Here is a 25,782-nt window from a genome sequence, read left to right as displayed (position 1 = left end):
CTTCTCTGGGCAACCTGTTCCAGTGTTCACCATCCTCTGGGTGAAGAACCTTTCCCCAATACCCATCCCAAACCTCCCCGGACCCAGCTCCAGGTTCCCTCGGGTCCTGTCTCTGGTTTCACAGAACAGAGAGCGGAGCTGTCCCTCCCGAGAAGCTGCAGCCCGGAGTGAGCTCTGCCCTCATTATCCTCTCCGTTTGTATCTCTCTCCTCCAGGCTGAACAACCAACTGCCCTCGTATGGCCCCTCCAGACCCTTCCCCACCATCGCATTCCCCTTGGATCCTCTCTAATAAGAGCTGTTCGTGCTGAGCGAGGGAGCAGCGCCGGCCCCGGCAGCAGCGGGGCCCGAGGCAGCGGCGAGGCCGCGGGGAGCTCCGGGAGCGGAGGCCCCGGCCCGGCCCGGCTGTGCCCGGCCGCGGGGCCCCGGCGGTGGCGGCGGCGGGAGGCGGCGCCTCTCGGGGGGCGGGGGCCGGGCCGGGCCGGCCGGCGCTGCCTTCCGGGGCTCGGCACGGCGCGGCCGGAGCCGGGGCAGCCGGAGCGGGCAGGATGCGCTCCGCCGCCGCCCCGCTGCCGCTGCTCGCGGCCTCGCTGCTGCTGCCGCTGCTCCTGCCCGCCGCGCCCGCCGCCCGCGGCAGCCTGGAGCCGCCGGCGGGCAACGGCAGCCGCCCGCCCGCCGCGCCGGGCCCCGGCAACCACAGCGGGGCCCGGCTGAGCCCCGTGCCCGCGATGCTCCGCGACCTCTCCGCGCTCAAAGCCGCCGTCATCGGGGCCTGCGCGCTCACGGCCGCGCTCATCGCCTGCCTCCTGCTCCGCGTCTTCAGGTGGGCACCGCCCGCGGCAGCCGGGACCCGCGATCGGGGACACCCGCCGAGGGGCCGGAGAGGGGAAGCCCCTCCTGTTTGATTGTTTTATTATTTATAAATATAATACGCATCTTACAGATAATCGTATATTATATAACCTGCTAGTGATGTGTTCAAAGCCCGGCCTCAAACGCGGTGTGTGTGGCTGCCCCTGGGGAGCCGTGCGGGGCTGCCGGCCTGGCACGGCCTCGCCTTGCTCCGCTCCTGCAGGAAATCGGGGCAGGAGCCGGGCTCCGGGGGGGATTCTCCGGCGGGGGTACACCCGCTGCGTGGGGCCACGGTGGGCGCTGGGTTGGGCAGGGAGCGGGACGCGTGGGACTCCGCTGGAAGAGGTGGGAATACCTGGGGCTGTCGGCCGAGGTGGTGGTGAGCATGGGTGCCCATGGGGGGCCTGGCCATGGGGACACTCAAAGCCCAGCCGGAGATGAGGCCCAGATGGGGAAGTGTCACAGCTCGGTGTCACAGCTCGGTGTCCGGCTGCTGGGCAGGGACAGCCGGAAAGAGACGGGAGCAGCTGGCGCTCGGAGGCGAAGCCATGGCTCAGGTGACAGAAGCAGTTAAGCAAGTGGAGTTGGCGCATTCTTCCTTGTTCTGTCTTCAGGCAGCTCCTTTGTGCATGGCTGAATGCTCCGCTTCTCCTACTTTGAACTAATTCCGTGTAGGAAGGGCAGCGTTCATGGTGGTAGTATTCCAGAGTGTGGTCTATAAACTGAAATGATCGGGGCTGATACTTTCTGAAGAAATTGACATTTAACTGTATTCTACTTAAGTGTGTGCAGCAGCTGGCACAGGCAATGCAAATAAATGTGCTCATAAAGTGATGTGGTTTGGGAGAGCCTAATAAAATGTTGAAGAGGTGTTTTTCAGTTTTTTTTTTAATCAATATGTCTGCTTTGCAGCTGTACAGAGTTGTCACAGACAAGCAACAGAATTGGTAGAGATTATATGAGCTAGAATTAGGAAGTCTATAACTAAGGCTTTTCATTCTGCGCTAAGTTTCTACTCCTAGTTCTGTGTGATCTTGGAAAGTTTATTTTCTTTGCCACAGTTTCTTCTGAGTATAAAGCAATATCTTGTGTCAAGGAGACCTGGCTGAATATTGGTAGCCAAAGAAGGCAAACTGATAACCTTTAAAGGCCTTTCCTATACCATTATCAGCAAAAACAGGTCCGAGTTAAAGTCACCTTGGGAAAGATGGATTTATTCTCCCATGCCAGAGTCGTCATTATACAGCTGATCAGAGTTAATGCAGCATTAAAGATATGTTAAACACCCTCTGAGATGTCATGTGTATCTTTGGTAAAACCTGCTGGGGAAGTGGAAAATGAAGCTATTGGCTTCTGAGTATGTTTCTTTATCTGACAGAGCACTTGTTTGTAAGCAGTTATCCCAGTTGCAAACGAGACAAGAATACCAACAGGTATGTTTGTACAGCGTCACACTTGTAGCTGACAACACAGATCAGTGGAGATTCTGTTGCAGAAGAGATAAGGGATTTACCCTCAATAAATGTAAAGCTTTTCTCCATCAGAATACAAGCTTTGTTCACACTTAGTCAAAAACGCTGTGATTTTTTTTCTGAAGAGTCATGGATTCCTATTAAAGAGATTTTGCTGAAATCCAATCTTTGATTAAACTTTCACTGTGAAATTATTCTGTGTTGCTGGAAGTAAATTATCCTTTTATATGAGTTGTAGAGATGAAATAAACCAGTGATTGGCCAGACACTCGTCACAGGCATTGGATTAATATTTTATACATTTTATTTTTTATATACATCTCATTTTTACATATTTTTCTGTTGATATTATTTTCCTTTTTTGTTTGAGTAGGAATAGATATATTTCTCCCACTTTCAGCTCAGTTCTTAAGGCAGCACTCAGAGATTCCTTTTCATTCCTTTTGGAAATGTTATGCTCTGAGTTCATCTGATGGTTGTGTGGTTCAGCATGTGGTGTCACCCAAAGTGGTCTGAATTTCCTTTCTCTCTGTGGCTGCTGGGGTCTGTGAAGACCAGCCAAGACTTTGCTATTTGTCTGCATGTGGCAAGCTCTAATTTGCCATAGTATTTATTTATTTCTTCTTTTTTGCAAGCTCAGTCTTGGGTTTGCTTTCTTTCTTACACCCGTGGGCTCTGCATGCTCCCAGCCCAAAACCATTTCCACAACAAACCAAATTCCATGTTATTCTCAAGCAAATAGTTGGGTAGTTTGCATTACCAAGAAACACAGTGTCTTGCAACAGATTGTGTGTGGCTAAACTCACTCTTTGATCTGAGTTTTGGATTTTGCCTTTTTACCTCCGTGTTCTGCCCTGTTTCTCTGCCCTGGTGCAGCTCGGTTCATTCCATTGCAATGCAATTTTTGGGATCAGCTCACAGGAAACACAATTTTTCAGATGTAGCCAACTGTGCTGGTGGACCATATGCCTTCTCAGGAAATCTGATAAGTTACTTTTGCTCCATTGGGGCAGCTGAGAGCAACCCAAAGCTTTAGTTGCAGAAAACTCTGCTCTTTAAGTGTTTGCATCATGTCTTGACCTGCCCTTGAATAAACAGAATCCAGGCTGGAAAGGCTGCTGTATATCTAGATTTTTAGAGAAAACCTGCTTCTTTTCCATCTCAAACACCACTTTTAAGTTTAGTTTTCTAGTATTAGCAAAACTGGTGTAATTGAGACTGAGGAGAGAGGTTCAAGCATATGATCATAAGATACAAGACCCTTTGTTGTATGAGCTGGGCAGTAGCTCCAGGCCATCCAAGGCTTAACCTCAGAGAGTTTCACTGATTTAAAATTAATTGCATTATGACCAGTTATAGTACTCCAGCAAAGACAAGGCTTCATGTTCCTGCCAGCAACAGGGAAGAAAAACTCAAATTAAATTATGTTAAATGGAGAAGGGAAAAAAACCCCAAAATCAACCAGACATCCAACCTGAGAACATATATCTGTGACTTCTGTTGAAAGCCATGGGCAGGCAGCAGCATTGACCGTGGAATCACAGAATCACAGTTGGGGTTGGAAGGGACCTCAAAGATCCCCTGCATGGGCAGGGACACTTTCCACTAGACCAGGTTGCTCCAAGCCCCATCCAACCTGGCTTTGAACACTTCCAGGCATGGGGCAGCCACAAGATTTTCTTGGCAGTCTGTGCCAGGGCCTCACCACCACCCTCACCGTAAACAATTTCGTCCTCATATCTAATTTAAACCTGCTGTCTTTCATTTGGAAACCATTCTTCCTTGGCCTGTCACTACATGTCCCATCTCCAGAAAACACATGAGGACTTGGTTTAGTGCTTCAACTTTGTTGTATACAGCACCATCCAGAGAGCAGAGATACCCAGAGAGATCAACAGGAATGGAATATTCCTGATCTAATTCATCAGCTGGTAGGAAGCCTGGAGTTTCCAGGGGTTTTTAGTTCCTTTTTTCTTTTAAAAACTGCCAAGGGAGTCCATGAACAGGAAATAAACTGGTCTTGATTCCATTCTGCAGAGAACATTGCTGCAGTTCTAGGAGGGACTGGCTTAATCAGACTTCCGGCAAGCACTCTACTTAGAAGAGATAAGGGGGTTTTTTGAGTTATTTGGTGTTTTTTTTTTTTTCTTCTTTCCAGGAGATGCTCCCCTCCCTCTACATCTCTTAGCAGGAGGTAAAAAAATGTGGAGACCTCTCTCTCTCTCTGGGTCAGGAAAAGAATAATCTTTGAATGTCAGGGTTGTGGACTAAAATAGATTAGAGGCGTAAATAATACAATGAACCAGTGAGTTGATTTGAGCACTTACCCTACCACATGATGCCTCAGAAAGGAGGATGAAGTGCTGCATATGACTGGTGCTTGATCAAAATAGCCTCTGGTCAAAGTACAGCCACAAAGGCAGCGTTCTGCTCTCTGTGTGTCATTCCCTGCTGTCTGGAGAGGGATGTGGGGTGGAGCAGGCAGAGCCTGGTGTGGTCTGGGTCTGCAGTGAAAGGTTCATATCCCTGTCCCCAGTTCACCTGGGTTTTCTTTCCTCATAATTCTGGGCAAGACCTGTAGCATTCCCTCCTAATTATGGGGGGTGGCTGAATCAGCAGAAGCAATAGGATTTTTTAAAGTGGAAGATGGTTTTCTGTGCTAAAGTACTCAGAACCACTTCTACCCTGGGGAGTACATTGTCATTGTTCAAGGGCCACGCTCTGACCACAGCTTCCAGCAGGCTTCTTGTTTGCTTTCAAAAAAATCCCACAAAATGAATGTGGCTGGAAAGGAGATGCTCTCTTTGCCCATGAGGTCTAATGTGTCCTGATCCTGTCCAGGAGGTCTCCAAAGTTCATGAAACATTTGTGTTGTGTAGTTCCTGCCCTGTGCTGCTCTGCTGACTCTGCTGCCTGGTCCCACCTGCTGAATAAAGTGCTTTTCCTTTTTGTGCTGTCATTGCTGATGGTTACAGGGATCCCACTGAGGTTCAGGAGTTTTAATGTGAAACAGTTTCCTGACAGGCATGTAGGGAAACTCCCAAGGCTTTCCTGCAAAGTTAACTCGGGTAATTCTCGTATTTATGAAGCCTAGGGGAGTTGTGCAAATGAGAAAACGGACTGCTGGAAAGCAGATTAATGACAAATTAGCTAGATAATCTGGGGTGGAATGGATTGAGAAAAGGGTGGGAGGGAAAGACCTTTTTGCCTTATCAATGGCAAACAACTGGTTGTAGCAGCTTAGCCAAAAACCAGCAGCAAAATGAGCTTCCTCCCTATCCTAGATGAGCACCATCATTAAGTGAGGTTGTGGGGATTAATAGGTCACTGTACAGTGAGTTCTGCTCCAGGTCCTCTTAAAAATGTAGCCCAAATAGACTAATTAATGGCTGGAGGCAAAAGGATTCTAGTTTCCCATTTCTAAAAATATCTGTTCAGTAATTTCTTCAACTACTCCATTATTAACAGTTTTAAGATGAACTCTGTGGAACAAGTTACATTTTCTAAAGGAGGGAATGAGGGAGGAGGGGTCTCTGTAAAGTGGGCCTGATACTTGGGTAGGATCTTAAATGGAACTCATGGAAACCCTCTGTAGCCTGCATGTGAGTGCAAAGTGGCAAGGCTGTGCTTGGTTAGTTCTGACAGGTTAGTCTTGGTCTATGTTTAGGCTTCTCAGCATGAGTAAATATTTCATGTAAAAACAGTGTTTTACTTGCAAGAGGAGACCTCCCTCCATCACTTCGCTGCTAGTTTTTAGCAGGGAAGCAGAGTAACAGAGAAGTGGTTTCAAAAGGATTTTCAAGTGTTTGGGTTAAGAGTCCTCCTGTACTGGATATAAAATCACTTGTTTCAACAAGAGCAATAAAAGAACAAACCACCCCGTGCTCTGCGTGACACAGCAGCACAGATAGCTCTAAAGATTAGACCAGGAGGTGACTTTCTCCTCACTCCTGATGCAACCTCAGCCTTTAAAACAGGGAGGAAATGCAAACTGCTTCATCCCAAGGGCTGGGACCTGTTTGTTCAGCCTTGGACTACTGCCCAAAAGCAGTGCTTGGCAGAGGTACTGAGATTTCCACATCGGAGCTGGTCACTGATTTAAATTTCCTTAACTTTAAGCTTAGAAGGGGCCACTGGAGATGTGGTGGAGATGCACACTCAGGGCTGGAGTCCCAGTGTCTCTGCAGTGCTCATACCCTAGTTCCTGTTGCTGTGTAACTGTTTTAAAGACTTCTTGAGCCTAAAGCTGTGCCTTTGGATCTGGCATACCTTGCATGATGTGCCAGGGCAAGGCTTCTTGATGGTGAAAGTGCACTTGGGATGTGCTTGGAGCACTCTGCTGGGCTGCTTGCTTGTGCCTGCACCAGCTCCCTTGTCATGCTTGGCAGGTAGCAGTTTTGTTTGCTAAGAGGTGTAGGGGAAAGTTCTGCATTTTGTTAACCAAAACCATCCACTTTTCTCCCTGAAGGCTGGCCGAGTACACATCAACACGTTCTTGAATGTATAATCACAAAAATGCATTCATGCATGAGCAGTGTGACCTTCCTAGTATACATGAAAACAGTAGGTGAAGTAAAAAAAAAAGGATCCGCACAATTCAAGCTGGAGCAGAGAATAAGTTGAAAAGGCACACACAAAGTGTTTATTAATTGAAAGTAAGTGTTAGAAAATAGATCTGTCAAAACCGTGGGATGTGCAGGTGTGTGAGTATCTCCATTTACAAAGGAAGGTAAGGCTGGCATCTGTGGGAGGAGAGGTGGTAGGTACAGTTAGCTTTGAACAATGGTTGATTATTTTTCATAGCACCTGCACAGAGGAGCCTGAAACTGCTTCAGGTGAGACTCGAGGTTGTTGTTGTGAGTGTCCTGAGCTTGGCCTGACTGCAAGGAAAGCAGGCAGGCAATTTTGTACCCAGACAGCATCACCTCCTTGCTCCTAATCCTGCCTAGAACATTCCCATGGCTCAGCAGGGCTTAACCTGTGCTTTCTCATCTAAACATGTTCACTAAACCAATGGCTGCTTCAGCTGATTAAGCCCATGTCTCACTTATTGAGTGTGGCAGCAGGAGCACGTGGTGGCTGCGGCGTTCGTGTGCCTGCCCTGGGTGCCAGAGCATCTCTGGTTTGTCAGCAGTGGAAAGACTGACATTGATCTGGATTGCAGCTGACCAGGAACTGCTCCACACACAGGCACCAGGAGCGGCCTTGGAAAGGCAGCAGGAGGGGACAGAGGCTGGTTCTGCACCGGTCCTGTTAGGGGGTCTGAATCCAGCAGAGTCAGAGCTGGTGGGAGCAGCTTCACCCTCTCCAAGGAATGCTGTATAAAGGCAGTGTTTCCCACCTCTGTGTTTCAGGTCTGGCAAGAGGATTAAGAAGACCAGGAAGTACGACATAATCACCACCCCGGCCGAGAGGGTGGAAATGGCTCCTCTGAACGAAGAAGACGACGAGGACGAAGACTCCACAGTGTTTGATGTGAAATACAGGTACTGCTGCCATCATCCAGTTAGACTTACTCACTGAGCTCTTGTTAGTGAAAACAGCTCTTTTATTTCTCTGCTGGGCTAACTTGGCAGGGAGGAGGCAGTCACAGTCTCCCTCTTTGCCCAAGCATTATCCCTTTCCTTTCCACTCCTCGGCCTATTCCCAGCACGGCTCTGTCCTCCCCTGCTCCTGCAATAAGCCTGTCACTACCCCAGGCTGTCTGCACTCCTCTTTCCCCTGCAGAGCAGCACAACAGGGTACACGTGTCCCAAATAGCTGACAGGGTTTGACAGACTGAACTTCCCCTCTCGGGCAGCTGCTGGCAGTCGTTCCTGTGTGCTCACACTGGATGGAGGGCTGTGGATCAAGGGTCGTGGATCCAGGGCTTCTTTCCCAGGCTGTGAGCCTGGGAGGGAAATCAGAATGAATCTCCATAAGATTTGTACCAGAGTGCTCCTGTGTTGGTCTGGGACAGAGAGGACTGTGGGTCCTCACTGATGATGTTAGCAGTTGCCCCTTAGCAACAAACTTTCCTTAAATATGTTTTTCTTTTTGAGATGGAAGTGGTGTGACAACCCCAAACTTCTGCTGCCTATTCTGGGCCTGAAGATTTATGGCAACAACTCAGCACATAAAGATGCTGCTTGTTGATTTATGGCATCAGGGTATCTGCATCTTTTATTTTTGTTTGCATCAAGCCATCCACACTATTCGAGTTGTGTTCTCATCCAAATAAGGCCTACTCTAAAATCTGTCCTACTTTGGCTGAAATAAGCTCTCCTAATTATAAAAATGCAGATCTTGACAACTTCTAACTGGAGATTTTACAGACTTTACTCACAGTGCCCATCTCCTAACTTTGGAAAAGGGGGAACACCACATCTGCTCTGAGCACATGTGTGCCAACATCTGAACCACACACTACCATATGCTCCACTGGTTGTTTCCCAAATCACTGCATTAGTTCTCTATAAAAATCAGGAAATAGTTGAGAGCCATGAAACAATGAAGGGTGTGAGTCAAGCCTTAGTGTAAACAATTAGTTCTTGATTTAGAAGACTCCCATCAGTCCTTACCTGATTTTTGCCATTCCCTGTACTGCCCTGTGTTTACTCTAATAATTTCAGCTTGTGCAGTTTGTACTTTGTGATCAAGCTGTGTTAAACGCAGAGTGCAGAGATCTGAGTTTAAACAGCCCCCATGTCCCACTCTTTTAACTCCATACTTTCTCTGTGAACTTTTGGAAATGGGATCTGAGGGTTTTTCCCCAAAGAGTGAGAACAGAAGAATCTCAATCATGGTAGTGCTTCAGGACAAGATGTTTAAAAGTGAAATAGTGGATGAACAAAGAGAGCTTGCTGGAAATCATTTGTCTCTTGAGAGCTGTGTTTGTGTTACCTGATGTTGCTTCCCTGGAGCAGGAACTCTGCTGCTATCACTGAAGGTATCAGCTCATCCTGGGTCCCTGTTCTCGGCCAGCCAGTCCTCTTTTCAGCTGTGGGAATTCCTCCTTTCTGCCACAGCTATTAAACTGCATGTTTTCTGCAGTCCTTGCTGTTTCAGGCCTACTTTTGTTTAGCTTAAACAGAGCTACTCATTTTGGAGGGGAAGATCATCTCACAGACAGCCTCTTAGCAGTGCTGGTTTTGGGAAAGCTTCTTTGAGGATATATTTGATGTGGAAGGTGTCAAGTTCTCTGGTTCCTTTGTGCAGCTTAGAGAGTATATCCCAAACAGTTCACAAATCTTGTCACCAGTCAAGAAACTAATTTACAAATTGGAGTTACGGAGTTTGACCATTGACAACCCCATTGAACTAGTCAGGACTTTTGTCATAGATGCTCGTGTTCAGATGGGAGGAGAGGGATAGAGCTGCAGAAAGAGCAGCTCAGACTTGCCCACAGGGAGTCAAACTTCTAACAGATCTTCTCTTGGTATACCTGCCTCAGTCCTCCCCTGCCCCCCAAGCTGGTATTCATGGTGTGGGAGGCTCTGAGCTGGTTTATTTGAGATCCCCTCTCATTGCTGAAAGATCTGTGCTGGCACTTGCATCTGTGTTTGGGGGAGTAATTGAGATTCTGTGTTCTCTCCCCATGTAATGCAAACAGCTCTCTAATTAAAAGGCAGTTGGTGTGGAGCAGCGACAGGGGAGAAGCGACATTTACCTCTCCAATTGGTTCTCGTGCAGTTAATTTTCTTTCTTTTAATGCTCTGTCCTTGTGCAGATTTGTTTCCAGTCTTACATGAGGCATCAAAGAACAGCAGACAGTGTAAATTGGGCTGTTGGATGAAGGTCATTGCTATTTTTTTCCTTTTTTTTAGGAGGCTTTAAAGTTTTAGACTCCCAGTAGTTCCCCCACCAGCTTCCCTTGGGCAGTGGAGCAACAAGAAATACCCACCTTTTTCCAGTAAGGCAGACTAATGAGACCACTTCAAAATCTTACCCAAACAGAGTCCTTTCTGTGGATGCAAAAGCCACCCACTGCTGCCTCTGTCGAATATGTCCTGGATCAGATCCCCTCTTTACAGCTTCATTCCAGTAGCAGGGAAGCAGCTCTGTCAATGGCCTCTAATCCTGCAGGCACCGTTTCTGTGTGAAAAGAGGTGGAAAGTATGAAACAAAGATTGTCACAGAGTAAAAGTGCCAGATCACTTGGGCATTGGTACCTCCTTAAAAAGTTTCATGAAAACTACTGTTTTAATATGTGTGTTTCTGTATGTATTTGCTCTGCTATTGAGGGAGGCATTTGGATAAATAGTTCAGGAATTGTTCTGAAATTACTTTAAAGCTACACAAAGAAAGCAAACAGAGCAATGGAAAGACTGTTTGTTTCTTGATCACCAGTTCAATCTGTGCATTCTTGTCCAGTTGATTCCTGGACCATATGAACTATATTGGTCATCATTTCCCAGATGTCAGATGGTCTTTCAAGTTTTATGACGGGATTTGCTGCACATCTTCAAAAATGAGTTAGTGGAAAGCTAGATCCCACTCTCCATATGTGCTTTTTGTCATCCTACAAATAGATTTTGATTTGAAGATTTCCCTCTCCTCTTTGCTCCTTTAGCTCTTTCTTTCAGGAGGGCAGGGGGAGTTTGCACGGGTTCTGTGATCTCTGTGATGGAGCTAAGCCATCCATTCATCAGGCATTTGGCACTCAGGGATACTTGAGTAGAGAGCATTGCAGTAAAGTAGGTTACAGGCAAACATCCCCAACAAACTGGTGTCCATCCCCCACCACAGAGCACTCTGCTTATTTTGTGTAATAAGAGAAAAGAGATTAAAACAGCTGCAAAAAGAACCAGTTTCTGAAAAGGTAAATAAAATTGTTAGCTTGTTAAGCTTATTAACTCTAGCGAGGCTCATTGGGGGATTTCTTGTCAGCTTCAATAGGAAACTGAAAACAGGTTCTGAATAAATTCCGTGGTGCCTTGCACATGAAAGGCTTTGAAAGCACTTCAGTAATCTGGGATATCAGCAGTGACTCCTCTCCCTGCTGATTTGCAGCTGTTGGAGGCAGCGAGTTCTGCTCTTGCTTCGCTTGCTGGGCCCAGCTGGGGGAATTTCACAACTGTCCAGGGCCATATGTGCCATGTGACAGCCCAGAGCTGGGGAAAGAACTTGGAATTTAAATGCCACTCCTGGTGTCAGGCTCCTAAATAAATACTGATAGAAAGTTTTTCTTGGGGCAGATTGAAGCCTCTGTCCTTCCTATCAGCTGAGTAAAATTCCTCAGTTTGTTTTCCCTGTGGATTGTCATTTTTCCTCTAACAGCAGCAGCACCACCGGCAGAACGCAGAAGTGGTTTAGGAATGCATCTTCCAAAGTGCTCTTGAAAGGAGAAAGATTTATGTGTAAGGAGCAGTGGCAGGCTGAGGGAAGAGGACAGGAATATTTATTGAACCATTGTGGGTCTAAAGGGCTTTTGAGAGCTTGCAGGAAGTTTTAGAGGAAAGATACACCACATGTAAGGGCTGGATTCTGGATTCATCCCTTTTCCAGGCACTGATAGCATTGAACTGTAGAGAAGCATCTTCAGCACAGTTACAGGGCTCAGTCTTTGATGTACCCAAGTCTTGGGAGTCTCTGTAAATTATGGGTTACACTACTGGTGCCTTCTCTAGGACTCCATCCTTTCCAGATCCTGACTGTGTGTGCAGCTCTGAATGGAGCATGGAATTGTTCCGTTTGTTACTGCAAGGTGTTCACTCTCAAGGGAGCAGCTCTAATGGATTTTTTTCCAGTGAAAGCTGCAGGCAATTCTGGATGATGCCTGGTGAATTGTACTGGGGTTTATAGCAGCTTATTTTTTTTCCCCCAGCAGGCAGCAGTGACAAGTTGTGTGTAAATGGAGGGGTATCATTTATCCTCATCTGAAGAGGGTGCAAATCACCAACACAGGCAGCAACTCACTATAAATACAACAAATTGCCAAAGCTTTGGTGCTGCCGTTAAGGATTTCCCATAGGTCCACAGCAGGGGAGAAAAAGAGATAGTCAAAAAGCAATTTTTGCTGGGTTTTGAAGGCCAGTTCTTTCCTGATGCTACTGTGACATTTGTTGCAGAGCACACCATGTTCTGCTGCTCTTGCAGTCCTATGGGAGGGCTCTTGCCGTATTCCTGCAGTGTAACAGGTTTCTGTTAAGTTTTTTTTTTGATCCCTGAAGCAGCTAGGGCGTCAGGAGGAGCATCCAGAGCAAGGAGGATGGTCCATGTGTGTTGATGGGTAAGGGGTGCATTGGTGTGTAAAAGCTGTGAGGTGCAGAATGTGGTTTCATGTGCCTCCCTGTGCACATTCCCTTCTCTGCTCTGCACACTGACTGGCCACAGGATCTTCCAGCATCTGGCCTTTCCCTCATCTAACTCTGCTTTTGTCTTCCCTTGGTGTCTCTTCTCTGGCATGGCACTAACATCCCACCATTGCCACCAGATACACAAACCACTGGAATCGGTGGCAAACCCAGTGAGTGATGCTGCCTTTTCCTTTGTGGCCGTTGGGATTTTATTTTTCCATTTCACACATGGGTTCTCATCTCTGCCTGTGAGTAATTTTAATTGCAAATCTCCAGCTGTACTGATTCTTCTGCTTTCCAGGTAAAGCAGCTCCGTGGAGCGTCGGTGCCCTGCCAGACGTCATTCTGCTGTCGAGGGACCTGCTGAACCCATAACTGTGAAAGGGGAGGCTTTCATCTCTGCACCTCCTCGAGGTGCTGTTTGTACAGCAGGCTGTGGATCTTCTGACTCAAACAGCACCATTTGGTTCCCTGGTGTCCCAGCTCCTGCGTTGGAATGACCAGAGTTCCTCCTTGCAAACTGGGCTCTCTTCCTTTAGGAGGGCTGCAGTGTCACCAAAGCATTACAAGGTGCAGCTCCTTACAGTCTAAATAAGTTTTGCAGAAGGAGGAAGACAAGGAAGATTAAACCAAGCTGCCCCAAGGACTTATTTTCTAAAATCCTAATTCAACACTTCAGTCACTGTTAAGCTTCAGTCATTGTTAAATGGATCATGTGTTTAAAAAAAATCAAGAAGTATTTTTGGGCCTTACAGAGGTGACTTAGGACTTAAGATGGTAAAAATGTAAGCCATGCTGAAATGCCACACTGTGTTTGGTGTAGGGTTTGGGTGGAAGGGGTTGGGAGGTTGACTCATGTAGGAAATTTTTTTTACTTGCTACTGATTTTTTTTTTTAAACAACAATTGCACTAAGTTTTCACGATGACACTCTCGTTGTCCCGAGGAGCTCTGATCAGATCAACTTCAGTAAGTGAGACCACAGGGAAATAGGAAGAATCAGGCATGCTCTAAACTACAACAATCTTGGATTAAAGAAGATATATTTTTGTAATTTTCTGCCCTTCCACTGGGAGTAAAACCAGTGTTTTGTACTGTCCTGTAACTTGTCTACAATTCATTACCTTTTTCTAAGCAAAGTAAGTCCTCATGTGGAATGATTGGATTGCAGAGAGAACATGTCTTATTTTTCATGGAAGCTTCGTGTAACTGATCTTATTCTCTGTCAAACTGGAAGTTTTCCTTTACTACCTGCTTGACAAAGCTCATTTAACTCAAGGATGATTTTTACTTGTTGTTCACTGCTGTGCTTTGTGCTCCAGAGGTCAGAGCTGTGGGATGACACTGTGGGAATTAGATTGCTGCATCTGGAAAGGTTGGGTTTGGGAGACCACAGGCATCCAGGCATTCCGGGCCAGCGGTAGAAAGGGCAAACCTAACTGGGTTACTTTCTTTCCTTTGTGGTTTTCCTTTAGAGTAACCACAGATGAAGTTCAGACTTTACTGTTTACTGCACTCCTTAACACCTTCTATTTTGGGTTTTTAAGCTGGCTGAAACCTTGCTTTTCTTGGGGAATGCATATTTTCCAATTGTTTTAGGACTGTCCCACTGTTTGCTTGACCCTCTCCCAGCCTTGCAGTTGCAATCCCTCAAAGAGACTGCAGTTTCTGGCAAAGCATCAGCCTTGCAGCAGGCTGCCACTTTTGGGATTTTTATCTGTTTTTTAAAGCCCTATTGAGATTTGAGGCTTGTTGAGAAACCAAACTGCTTTGTCATGAAACCACGACCTGCGCCAGTTCTGTGTGGTTCCCCTTGGCCCTTCAGTCAGTAAAAAGAGGTGAAGGGGAATTTTTCTTCCTTTCCAGCAGCCTTGTGCATTCATCCCAGCAGCTGCCATACCACAGCTTGCTTTCCCCTAGCTGTGACTCAGCAAAGGCTTTGCAGACAGCCAACTCAGCCTGGATGGAAAAATCCCAAAGCAGACTGTTGTGTTAATATTAGTCATCAAGGCAATATAAAATGCTCTGTTATTTTCATTCATGGAATAGTTTGAGTCATTCTGTGCCTCTGTTACCAAGCAATATTTGACATGTCAGCTGTGAGGTGAGGATGGGCTGGGCAGGTTGTGCTGGCTGGCAGGAACCACAGGGAGCAGAGAGTGGAACGATGCTGCAGGTTCAGGTGAGGTCTGGAGCTCTTTCCTCACCTCAATAAAACAGGTTTCAGGCTCTGGGCTGGATGTTCCAGAAGGAAATACTGAGTTTATTCAGGGCTGCAAGAGTGAAGGCTGGGAATTGAACTTTGTGGGCAGACCAAGCCCTTTTGAAGTCAGAGAAGTGGCAATGCTGAGAGGAGAGAGGAGGTTAAAAGCTTCTGTTGGCATTTGTGGAAGGAGGGGACGGGATGAGGTGGCTGCCCTGTCTGTGCAGGCACCATGGCAACGTGTTCATGCCCACTCTCCTGCCACACTCATTAAGCTGAGCATCAGGCACACTCAGAGTGGAGACAGGGAATGAAACCATCTCTTTGCACAAAAGAAAGGCAAGACCAAGTTATGTAGGAGAGAGATGAGGAGAAAATAAGCATGAAGGGCACTTCTGCCTTCTGAGCAAGTCGGTTCTTGAAATCAGTTTTTCCAGCAGCTTCAGGTCACTTGCTGAGTTAGGCTGACAAAGGCCTTCTTCTTCCCTTGCTTGTAGCTTTAAAAAACAAAAAAATCCCACTTTTTTCACAACATGGCCAAATCTCAATGGTGGACAGGGACCAGGTATTTAAGATGTTGAAGATGGAGGTGCTCAACAGCAGCTGGGATTTCCTGGCTCCTTGAGGGAGTCCCAAACTGTGTGCCATAAGCTAAAAAGTGCTTATAGGGAAGCAGCAGCTGCTTGGTGGAAATAAAAGGTCAACCTGACCAGTTGCTCACAGTCATGAAAATAATCCAAATGCTTTGTCTGATACTCAGTTGCTGTTGCAAATGTGAGGCAATGTTTACCTCTACAAAACTTGCTGTATGTGATTTAAAGTGTCTGGTTAAATATTCTCTAGCTATATTTAGTTAAGATTTTAAGAGCACTTGACGTGACTCATCTAATAGTATATATATGAATATTTTTTTAATTGTAGAAATCAGTTTAAAACATAGTTTTAATAATTTGAACTGTTTGTTTTCAGGTAGTTCTAGGAGTTCATCAGAGAAGAAATAGCCATTAACCACTACATGAGTTTTTTACCTTAATGTTCTGTGTATCTTACACTGCAGATTTAATCTGATTGTGACTGTAACGTGTCTTAGTATCTGCTGCTATTTTGTGTTGCGTAGTCAAACTTGCTTTGTTCAAGAGCATTTTAAAAGGCATATTTTTTTGTTACAGAAAATGAAAACAGAAATGTTATTACAGCTGTCTTGTCTGTAGCTCACTTACTGCTTACAGAATCCTCCAGCTCCTGGATGAGGCAAACCGAGTATGTGAGTCAGAGGCTTTTCCCTTTGTGCATGTGGAGGGAAAACCCTGCACAGAACTGCAGCTGCTTTGCTCCAGCCACAGCCCTGTCACCAGAAATTACACCTGAGAAGCCAGAAATCAGTGTGCCATGCTTACCTGCAGAACTAAGTACACAGATAGCTTTGTATTGGCATTTTTCCCCATTTTGTTCCCTGGAAGTTGCAGAGATGACTGCAAACACTTGCTTGGCACACTGACTCTGTGATCCCCTAGTGTTTATCTTAAGACCAAACTTACTTGTAATAGTCTACAGGCACTAATGAAGCTTGAACACATAGACACTAATTAACTCAAACATTTTGTTCATAACTGTTCCCTCTAATTCCATGTACATGGTATAATCCCTGCAGGGTGGAGGGCTGTGGTTTTTGTTAAAGATTTTTTCCTTGTTAGATGAGTTTCTGCTGCTGCAGTTTGTGTGTGAGGAGGTATCAGGACCATGTGTTCAGTTTTGTGCAATTGCTTTGAAGTTTTTTTAAAAAGAATTTGTCATTGTGACCAAAGCTTCTTTTTAAGGAAAAAATGGTTGTGTTTGAATGGACTTCATGTGTTCCAGTAGAAACTGCCATCATTAAACATGTTCTTGAACTCCCTGTGCTGTGTGTTATATTTAAGGCAGGAATGGGAAAGGGCTGATGCTTTTTGGAACGAGGTGGATGCCAGAGCTCCTGTGTGCTCCATTATTAGAGGGTTGCAAGTCCCTTTGTCCTGTGACTCTGGATCAGGGCCTGACAAGAGGGAAAACTGGGTTTGGCAGCATGGTGGAGGAACATGTTTAATCACACAAGGTCCCCATCAGCTGTCAGGAAGCTGGGCTTACTGCTGGGATCCTAAGGCAAAGTCCTCTGCAACAGGGAAGGGATCTCAGTGCCTTTGACTTTATGAGGTGTTTGGTACCTCAGAGCCCACAAACCGTAGCCACATTTGTTATCCCAGACTCTGAGCACCACCAGGTCACACCACAGCTGTTCAGCAGGCTTCCTTCCCCTCCAGACCTGCTTGATGAAGTTGCCCATCTCTGAAGCAATTTTGCCTTGTGGCTTTCAGGGCATGGCAAGGCACTGAAGTGCTGGTGATAAGGATCAGGGCAGTCTGAGACTGCTTGTTCCACACTTCTGGCGGTTCTCAGGGGACTGTTTTCCTCCTGGATATGGAGCAGCTACAGGACAGGCTGGTCCAGCACCCTGTGCATGGATTAGCTCTGCCTCTCTCCTCTGCCATGGTTTCTCTGCCTTGATGTCTTCATCTCTTCAGGAACAGTTGAGGAGTAATTCCGTGCTGCAGACAAGAGGCAGCTGCTGTCCCGCCTCTGCTTTTTGAATTACATCCTGCCAGCAAAGTGAAGCTCAATCTAATTCAGAATACCCACAAAAACGCTGCCAGCCTTGAGCCAGCTGTTGAGCAGCTCAGCTGGTTTGTGCAGGAAGCTGTAAGACCCCTCGAGGTAAGCCCTAGCCTAAGGCTGGCCGAGCAGGACAGGCTGCAGGAGGGAGGATGTGACAGAACAAAAGGCAGAGGCTGCAATCACTGGTGTACTTACCTCTCTGAAGGGGTCTCAAGTGCAAGATGAGCAAATGACCTGTGGAAATTATTACCTAAGTAAGAGCTGAAGAGCTGAGTTTGATGAAGGTGATTGCAGCTGAGGCTGTGTGAGGAAAGGGCAAGGCTCAGCTTAGCCCTTCCTGAATTTTGACATGGGAAAGCCCAAAGCTGCAACAAAGATTTTCTCAGGCAAGTCTTAATATGTTTTTTTAATAAATGGATCCTGTTAAGGGGATGTTCCTGCAGTATCTAGAAGAGTTCTGCATGGGGCAGAGTACAACCCAGCTTCTCCTCTGCCGTGGGTGGCTGTTACCACCCTCGTACAAGCTGCTGCTCTTCTTGGTGAGTCTGTGTGCAGGAGTGAGGTTAAGTGAACAGAGCTAATTCACATTTACAACCCTGGAAAAGGTGGGGGGGGTGTCTTCCTTGTGTCTCAGTGTCAGTGATCTTTGGATGCCTCGGTACTGATGACTGCAAAATTGTCAGTGATGTGTGGCAAATGCTATCAGAGACAGGAGCTGAGCACTGAGATGATTGGAATCATGCCTGACAACAAGCTCTATTAAGAGTGTGAAGCAGGAACAGCTCTAATTGCTTAAGACTGAGTAGTCTGTAACTAGGCTGCACAGAAACCTTGAGGATAGTTAATCTCCCTATCAGCTGGCAATTACCAATTTTGAAGAGGCCAGAAACTCTTCTAGCTCTGGTTTCAGACAGACACCCACTCCAGGTTGGCTCACTTCTTCTGTGGCCATTTGCTCACAGCATGTTAGATGAGCCAAATATATTTCAAAACAGTACTTCTAATTCATGGAAAACAACTCTTCAGCTGAAGAAAGCAGCATGGAAGGCGTGGCCATTGCTTTTAAAGCTGAGAAGCAAAGGGTGTTAAAAATCCAGATGCTGTTTTCGATGGCTCAGGAGGCATAAGGCTGGTTTCTAGGCTTCTCTCTCCCCTCATGCTGGTGTCTCCATCCCCTTGTTCCCTCACTTGTCTCCCTAGCAGCACAGGGGAGCCCAGCTCCCTCCAGCCCCATGGGGAGAACCCACTTAGGCTGCAGACGGACAAGGAAGGAGAAGGCAGGTCCTGAGGAGCTTGAGCAGCTGCTTCAAAGCTTCAGCCAGCATCTTCAATCTCTGCCTTGGAAGATGTTACAATCCTTCAAAGGCTGCCAGCCCTGGCTCGAGAACACACTCCTGGTTGTTGCCTGTCTGCCCCGTGGTGGAGGGAACTCACTGATCTGAGTGTGAAGCAAGGACAAGGACTCAGTTTCCCTGGCCAGGGTTTCAGCTCTGTGCTGTGCAGATGGGGAACTGTTTGAAGGATGAGGAGGGATAAGAATTAGATGACCTGCTGTAGCACCTCAGCCAGAACAATTTATTTGAAGGCTTTTCTGTGAAGGGTAACACATCACCTGCTTGAAGCTCATCCTAACTCCTCTGAGCTTCTTGCACTGGCTCTTTAGAGATAATTTAATTCAATGTGCATGTTGTTATTCTGTTTTATCAACAGTGTAGCACTAGATACCTGCCCAGGACCTTTACCAGTTCCAAAAACCACATAAGCCAGTTTAAACATCTTCTCAGACCTGTATTGAGCAGCACAGAACATCCCTAGGGGACTCCTCTGCCAAGTCTAAATGCCAGTGAAATAACTGTGGCACAATTCCCTCTTACATCCAGATTGGAAAGAAACTCTCTCTGGGCTATGTGACCACAGAAGCCAACCTCCCCTCCAGACTTGCTGGCCCTGCTCACAGTGAATCCTCAGCTGTGAGTTTCAGATGTGCATTTCTTGCCAGGGAACAAGTCTGTTAAAGGGGCCTGTGTTGATGTAACTGGTCCTCCTCAGCTCTGATGCCAGCCCAGAATAACCACTGCAAAAATAAACTCTTTGTCATCAATTCCTTGAAGCATCACTTCCAAATCCTTTGCCTCCCCCAGCTGTTTCCCCTCCACGGATTTCCAGACTGTCTGTGCCTTGATACAAACATATTTATCTGAAGAGAAGCTCTTCTTTACAGACACATTTCTCTCCCTCTGCCCTCAATTCATAAGGGTTTAAGCTCAGGTCAAGAACATTTGACATTTCCCCACTTCATTTTTGCCTGGCTGTCAGCAGAGCTGTCTCAGAACTGCCTTTTGGACAGTGTCTGAAATTACCTGGTTCTCTCCATCTCCTGGCACAGGGACTGGTACAGCACAGATCCCAGTGGCACTGAGATGATTCTCAGGTAAACAGAGAAAAAAACTCAGTCTGTTTAGGCAATGTCTCCTGTTTCTTTTTCTGTGTGTAACCTTTTTGGGTCAGAGCAGTTCCTCTTGCTGATGGTGCAGCAATCCTTGCAGAGCTCAGCAGTGAATGCAGTGGTCCCTGCCCTTCTTCCCCTCCTGCCCCTTTTGCCATCCAGCTCCCTGTGGTATTTCTGCCACCAAATTCCCAGTTTTCCTGACTCCCACCTCCAACCTCTGTGTGCTACAGATTAACAACACCCTTGTGGTTAAAGCTGTGACAATGGAGAAATAAATCTCTTTATTTTGGACTAACAAGGCAAAACATTGCTGCAACACCCTCCTGATGAGGATGGGTGTTGCTAGAAGGGCAGGGGTTATCCAGAGCAATGCTGAGATCCTCAGGAGCTGCCCTTTCCCATGTCTGACTCCACGGGCAAACACACAGAACTGGATCATCTACAAGGTCCCTGCCAATCCAAGCCACTCTGTGATTCTGGGATTCAAGGTTCCAATCTGGGCTCCTGTAGTTAAGAGGCAGGAATATTTAGGTGCTCTTAGCACTCCTGAAGCTTGCTAAGGTTAAATAAAAGAGTGGTCCTGCTCAGGGTGCTCTCGCTGAGGAGCTTCTATTTAATGAGCTGCTCAAATGGAGGACATACTCTGTCCCTCTGCTTGTACATAATATTTTTAAAATCACATATTTGCAGTGCATTGTTCATTGCTGTTCAAGGAAACAAATGATTTGCTTTTAACATAATCATTATCAGAAATAAGTTATTCAGCGTTTACTGCTTGGAAGTTAAAAAGGGAATCTGAATTTCTTTTTAGTTCCTTCCTCTTTTTTTTATAATAGATATACAAGCTGCAGGGCACACTTTTATGCTCCTGTAGCCAAGATTTTATAGAATTGACTAATAATCTATTTTGCATATTTATAAACACTTTATTATTTATTAATGGTGCATTTCAGGAGTAAATTTATAATCCTGCCATGTGATCTCAGCCTTTTAGAGAAAAATGGTTGCTCGTGTCAAAGAGCTGGAAATTAGAGCTGGCATAACAAAGAAATGAGTGAGAATATCTCATTAGTGTGAGAGCAGAGAGGCAGGAGCGTGTTTGGAGGATGAGTGCGCGCACACGAGGGGCACGCACGGTGTCAAACGCAGAACACAGCACTCCAGATGTATCAATCCCTGCTCTGTTTGCTCTAAACCCACAAGAACACAGCACAGCCCTTCAGTCTTGGGAAAGCACAGGCTCGATACACCCAGTGCTCACTCTCCCAGCTGGCATTGCTGCCCTTGGCCACGCCACCTCCAGATATTTAAAGCTTCAGGATTTTGAAGAGTCCTGATGTCCTCCTTGGTGGGCTCAAGCCTGAAGATCAGGTGCAGGTGACCAACCACCTCACTACTCCTGGGAGGAAGTCACAGATCCCTCACCCTTTTCCAGTCTCAAATCTGGATGTCTCAGGCATCCCCTCTCCACCCTGAGCATTATCCAGCCACTTGGAAAGGGGTGCCAGGAGCAAGCAAGCAGACGTACAAATGTAGTTTTTGATACCAGCATTATTTCACTTTAACCCAAAACACCACTGTGTACTCAGAACAAATCCTCTGAGCTGCTTTTTCTACCTTACCTGTCTCGAGGGAGCCCCTGGAGATCTCTCTGGTCAGGTGTGGAGCTCTGCTGGTCTCCACAAGCACATGCCAGCCACCTCGCACCTCTTGCAGTGGTTGCTCCACTTGTGCCCTTTATAATTTTCTGGTCCTGACCCTTCCTCCCTTCAGTCTCATCAATTGACCAAACACCTGCCAAGTTCTGTCCTCTCTAAAGCTGCCCCTCACACCCCAGTCACTGTTCATGATGTCTGGGTGGAGGAGGAAGCCCAGTGAAGATCCAAACAGAGCTGGCAGCTTGTGTAAAGACATAGCACTGAAAGTTTCTTGGTTATTCAGATTCACCAAATCACATCCCTCTAAGTGCAAGGATGCTGAGCCTGCCCCAGTGCTTGGCCTGTGGCACCATGGCTATGCTCCTGGGGAAACATGGCATTTTTGGAGCCCCTGTGTGCAGAACTTCACAACACAAAATCCTCCAACAGCTTCAGTGGTGCTGTGTGTTTCTCTTACCCCTCGAAGATGCTTTCTCCTGGCTCCTTGCAGCCACAAAATGAATGACACTTCCTTCCCCAGTGCCAGGGTTATTCAGCTGTTTAACTGTGTGGCTGGGCTTGGAATCACTGCATGGCTGGCTGGCTGGCTTTCCATCAGGCTGGGCTTGCAGCTTGTGCCAGCCTGGGCAGCCTGAGCCACAGCAAAGACCTCTCAGAGCTCCATGCCTTAACCAGGGCTTCACCAGTCAGCTGGGGCATCGCCGCCGTGCACAGAGGGCTGCAGAACCTAGAGCTCCCACAGCCTCAGGTCAAAAGCCTGGCAGCCCCACCTGCCCCTTTTCACTCCAGAGCTGGCAGGCAGGGAGCGTGCAGTGAGGTCTCTCCTGGTGAGGGAGAGGTGATTAATGAGTCTGGCTCATAAAAGCTGGGAAGGAGAACTGAGGAGACCTGCCAGGCTCTTCATCAGCAGAACAGGCAGCCGGGCACGAGGTGGGTCTGCTCCTGCCACGGGGAGCTGCTGTGCAATTTGCCCTCTGCCAGAGGCATCAAGGTGCTGCTGCTGCTCTGGGGCAAAAGCCTCTGAAAGGCAATGTTTCCTCATTTCACTTGATTTTTTTGAAAGGAACTCGAAGCGTTTGGAGTTCTCTTTGATGGGATTTTCAGAGGAAGCAGAGCAAACTGGCTGTGCCTCGCCCTCTGATGGGGAGCAGGTGGGGAAGAACAGAAGTGGAGGGGAGAAGGTGAATGGAGCTGCAGTTTGGCAGATCTGAGTGTAGCAACATTTCATTAATGCCATCTAATTGTTCCCTGCACCTCGAATAATGTGAAAGGCATTAGCAGTAATAGCAGCTCCATTATGGTCCTGTTTTGATGTGCTGTCTAAAAAGGTGAAATCCGAGGAAGGACATGAGGAATGTGGAATTTTAGGCTTCCTTTGGCATTTTGTTTTTGTGCAGGACATGAAAATACTTTATTTCAGCCTATTAAGGGCTGATAAAAATGTATGCCATCAGAGAAAACATTTATGGAGCTCACAATTATGGAGTGTTCAGCAGGTGTGGGGTCAGTCAGTGGTGTAGGTGCTGCACTGAGCTTTTGTACACCACGTCTGTGACCCTCCCAAAAAAACCATGAACTGCTAGGTCAGAGACCAGGAGCCCTTGTTCAGAGCTGCCTTTATTTAGCAGAACTAATTCTGCTGGCTTAGAAGCCTTGCTGGGATGGAGGCAGAAGGTGCAGGGGAAACAGCCTGGCTTGAAGCTCTGGGGGAAGAATCTGGAATTCCTGCTGTTGAGGAGTTCAGCTCAGCCCCTGGTGATGTGTGTGTAACAGGGCCAATACATCAAATCATCTGGCTCAATGGCCCCAGCTCCCTCCCCATCACACTCCACTGGCTGGCTCTCGTCACTGGGGTCTTTGGAGATGTGCTGTGGCACCTCCAAGCACACAGAGGATGTCCCAGCTTGGTGTCACTCAGCCTGCATTAGCCTTTGGTGCAGCACACACTGACCATGAGTGAGGGGAGGAGGAAGGGTTCCTGCCAAAAATGCAGCTGGTTCAGCTGTGGCTCTGCTGAGATGAGGCCGAGGTGGATTTCCTGAGCTGCCAGCTCCCAGCCAGCGAGCCCTTATTTTGTTCTCAGCATACAGACATCTTGCTTTTGTTTTTTGACTTTGCCCACCAGCAGTGAAAAGCCAGAAGGATGGACCCTGCTCCTGCTGCCACCAACACAAATGTGGAGCATCCCCTGCTGCTTGCAAGAATTCAGTGCCTTGTGTGTACAAAACAAACTGACTTTCCCTTCACCCCAGTGCACCTGGGAGAGGTCTCAGTGGCATTGGGGGTGGTGGATGGGTGGTTGCACTGAAGATACTCAGGTGAGAGGCTGGAGTTTGTCACACCTCACCCTCTTTTCCTGCCCCAGGCAGCCCACAGTGCTCACCCTGTCGTGGGGCATTTGCCATTGCTGCTGCCAGCAGATTTCCCGGCCCTGCCTGGGGAGCAGGGACTCACTGAGAAGGAAGAGCTCAGTGTGGCAGCAGCCCGGGGCCAGGGGAGGTGAGAAAATCCTCTTGCACATAAGGCAGGGGGCCAAGCTGAGATTCCACAGTTTGCTGAGACACGGTGCTAGCAGTGACCTACATTGGTGTGTGAGCTATGGGATACTGCACAAACGTGCACAGGGCACGATGAAAGAGCTGGGGAAGGGCAGGAGGGCAGGGTGGCTCTGGGGAGGCTCTGGGAGGCTGCACTGCTCTGAGCCAGCCCCTCAGGTTTGGGATCAGTGCTGCACCAAGCCTGCCCTGTTTCCATCAGCCAACAAGAGCATGGAACCAGTGCCAGACAGGGCTCTCCCTGGGCAGCCTCAGGAAGCTGTGGGAGCAGGAAGAGAAGAGGAGCATCGATAGTGATTTGTGCAAAGCACCTCAGTCTTGAAATAAACAGTTCAGGAGAGAATTTGGGCTATTTCTGTTCCCCCAGCTGTTCAAGCTGTGCTGTGTCCTTGATGCCAGGCTATCCAGGATTTGGAGACATTCCCAGGGTGAGCATCATTGCCCTTTCAGATGTTTTTGTGTCACTGAAAGGCCACCAAGCACAGGTAGGTGACCTGGTGGCTGCTGTGAGCTATCACAAGCCTTTCCCAGGGCATGTAGGCACCAGGAATGATGGGGTTTTTTTCCATGCCTTGTCTCCAGAGCATATAAGGATGCTGCTTCTTTTTCTTTCCCTCTTTTCTCATGCCATTCCTCCTCCTTCAGATTTTTTTGTCTTTCATCTTTAGCTTGTGGAAGAAATTGCTAATAATAATCTAGTACCATTTAAAATATCCTCCCAAACTTAGAGAAAGTACCAGGCATTTTCCTTGCTCTCTATGCACAAGATCCAGTCAGTAGGATTGTATTTTCTGGGTGTCCTGGGTGTAGAGGTGATGTGATGGATGGTGACGAGGTCTGAAAGGATCAGTGGAAGTGGCACTTTGGTAAAAGACAGATGAAGCACACAAAGAATTCCCTTATGCAAAAAAAAGCATCTGACAGTTTTTTTTTCCCTCACCTACGTGAGGAAAGAAGAAACCTGGATGAGAAACTTGCCTCCAGTGAAGACAACAGCAGGAGTGCTGCCAGTGGCAACCAAGGCAGGACATTTTTGGGGGCACAAAGATGATCTGAGGGCTGGAGCAACTCTCCTACAAATTTCAGGCTGAGAGAGCTGGGCTTGTTCAGCATGGAGAAGAGAGGGCTCCGTGGAGACCTAACAGGGGCTCCCAAAAAAGAGCAAGACTCTTACAGAAGCAGATAGTGATAGGACAAGGGAGGAACACTTTTAAACTTTAAGAGAAGAGATGTGGATTAGATATTAGGAACAAATTCCTTATTGTGAGGCTGCTGAGGCCCTGGCACAGGGTTGTGCCTACCCTGGAACTGTTCAAGGCAGGGGATGGATGGGGCTCTGAGCAACCTGGTCTAGGGGAAGGTGTCCCTGCCCATGGCAGGGGGTTGGAACAAAATGATCCTTAAGGACCTTCTCCACCCAACCCATCCTGTGATTCTGGGATTCCACAATCATTGCTGGAGCTGCTGCCTGCCCACAGCTCTGCCAGGGTGCCACATGTGGGTGCATTTTCCTCTGCTTCTGCCAGCCCCATCCAACACTCTGGAAAGACAACAGGAATGCTAAAAATCCCTTTGTTGTCCATCCTCCTCCTGCAGGGTGTAAGCACAGCTAGTGCTGAGTGAGGAGATGCTTTCACAGAGACCTGAGTGTGCTGCTGGCTCAGGTGCAGGA

At 47.4% G+C, this 25,782-nt stretch overlaps 1 protein-coding gene across 1 annotated transcript; it reads left to right on the top strand.

Annotated features, from left to right (window-relative positions):
• Positions 1–533: 533 nt before the first annotated feature.
• FAM174B (family with sequence similarity 174 member B) lies at positions 534–16,685 on the top strand. Its single transcript, XM_084213463.1, has 3 exons — positions 534–822; positions 7,678–7,809; positions 12,902–16,685. Exons 1-3 carry the CDS (start codon positions 548–550, stop codon positions 12,903–12,905), a joined length of 411 nt encoding a protein of 136 aa, XP_084069589.1. The 5' UTR covers positions 534–547; the 3' UTR covers positions 12,906–16,685.
• Positions 16,686–25,782: the final 9,097 nt, after the last annotated feature.

Source organism: Fringilla coelebs, assembly GCF_963513975.1.
Source record: "Fringilla coelebs genome assembly, chromosome: 12".
Lineage (NCBI taxonomy): Eukaryota > Metazoa > Chordata > Aves > Passeriformes > Fringillidae > Fringilla > Fringilla coelebs.
This window is presented reverse-complemented; position numbering and strand designations above follow the sequence as displayed.

Bases quoted from the DNA above. Each gene is read 5' to 3' on its own strand.
- FAM174B (XM_084213463.1), top strand. From the start codon at position 548: ATGCGCTCCGCCGCCGCCCCGCTGCCGCTGCTCGCGGCCTCGCTGCTG. The intron at 823-7,677 runs GTGGGCACCGCC...TCTGTGTTTCAG, and splicing joins CTCCTGCTCCGCGTCTTCAG to GTCTGGCAAGAGGATTAAGA.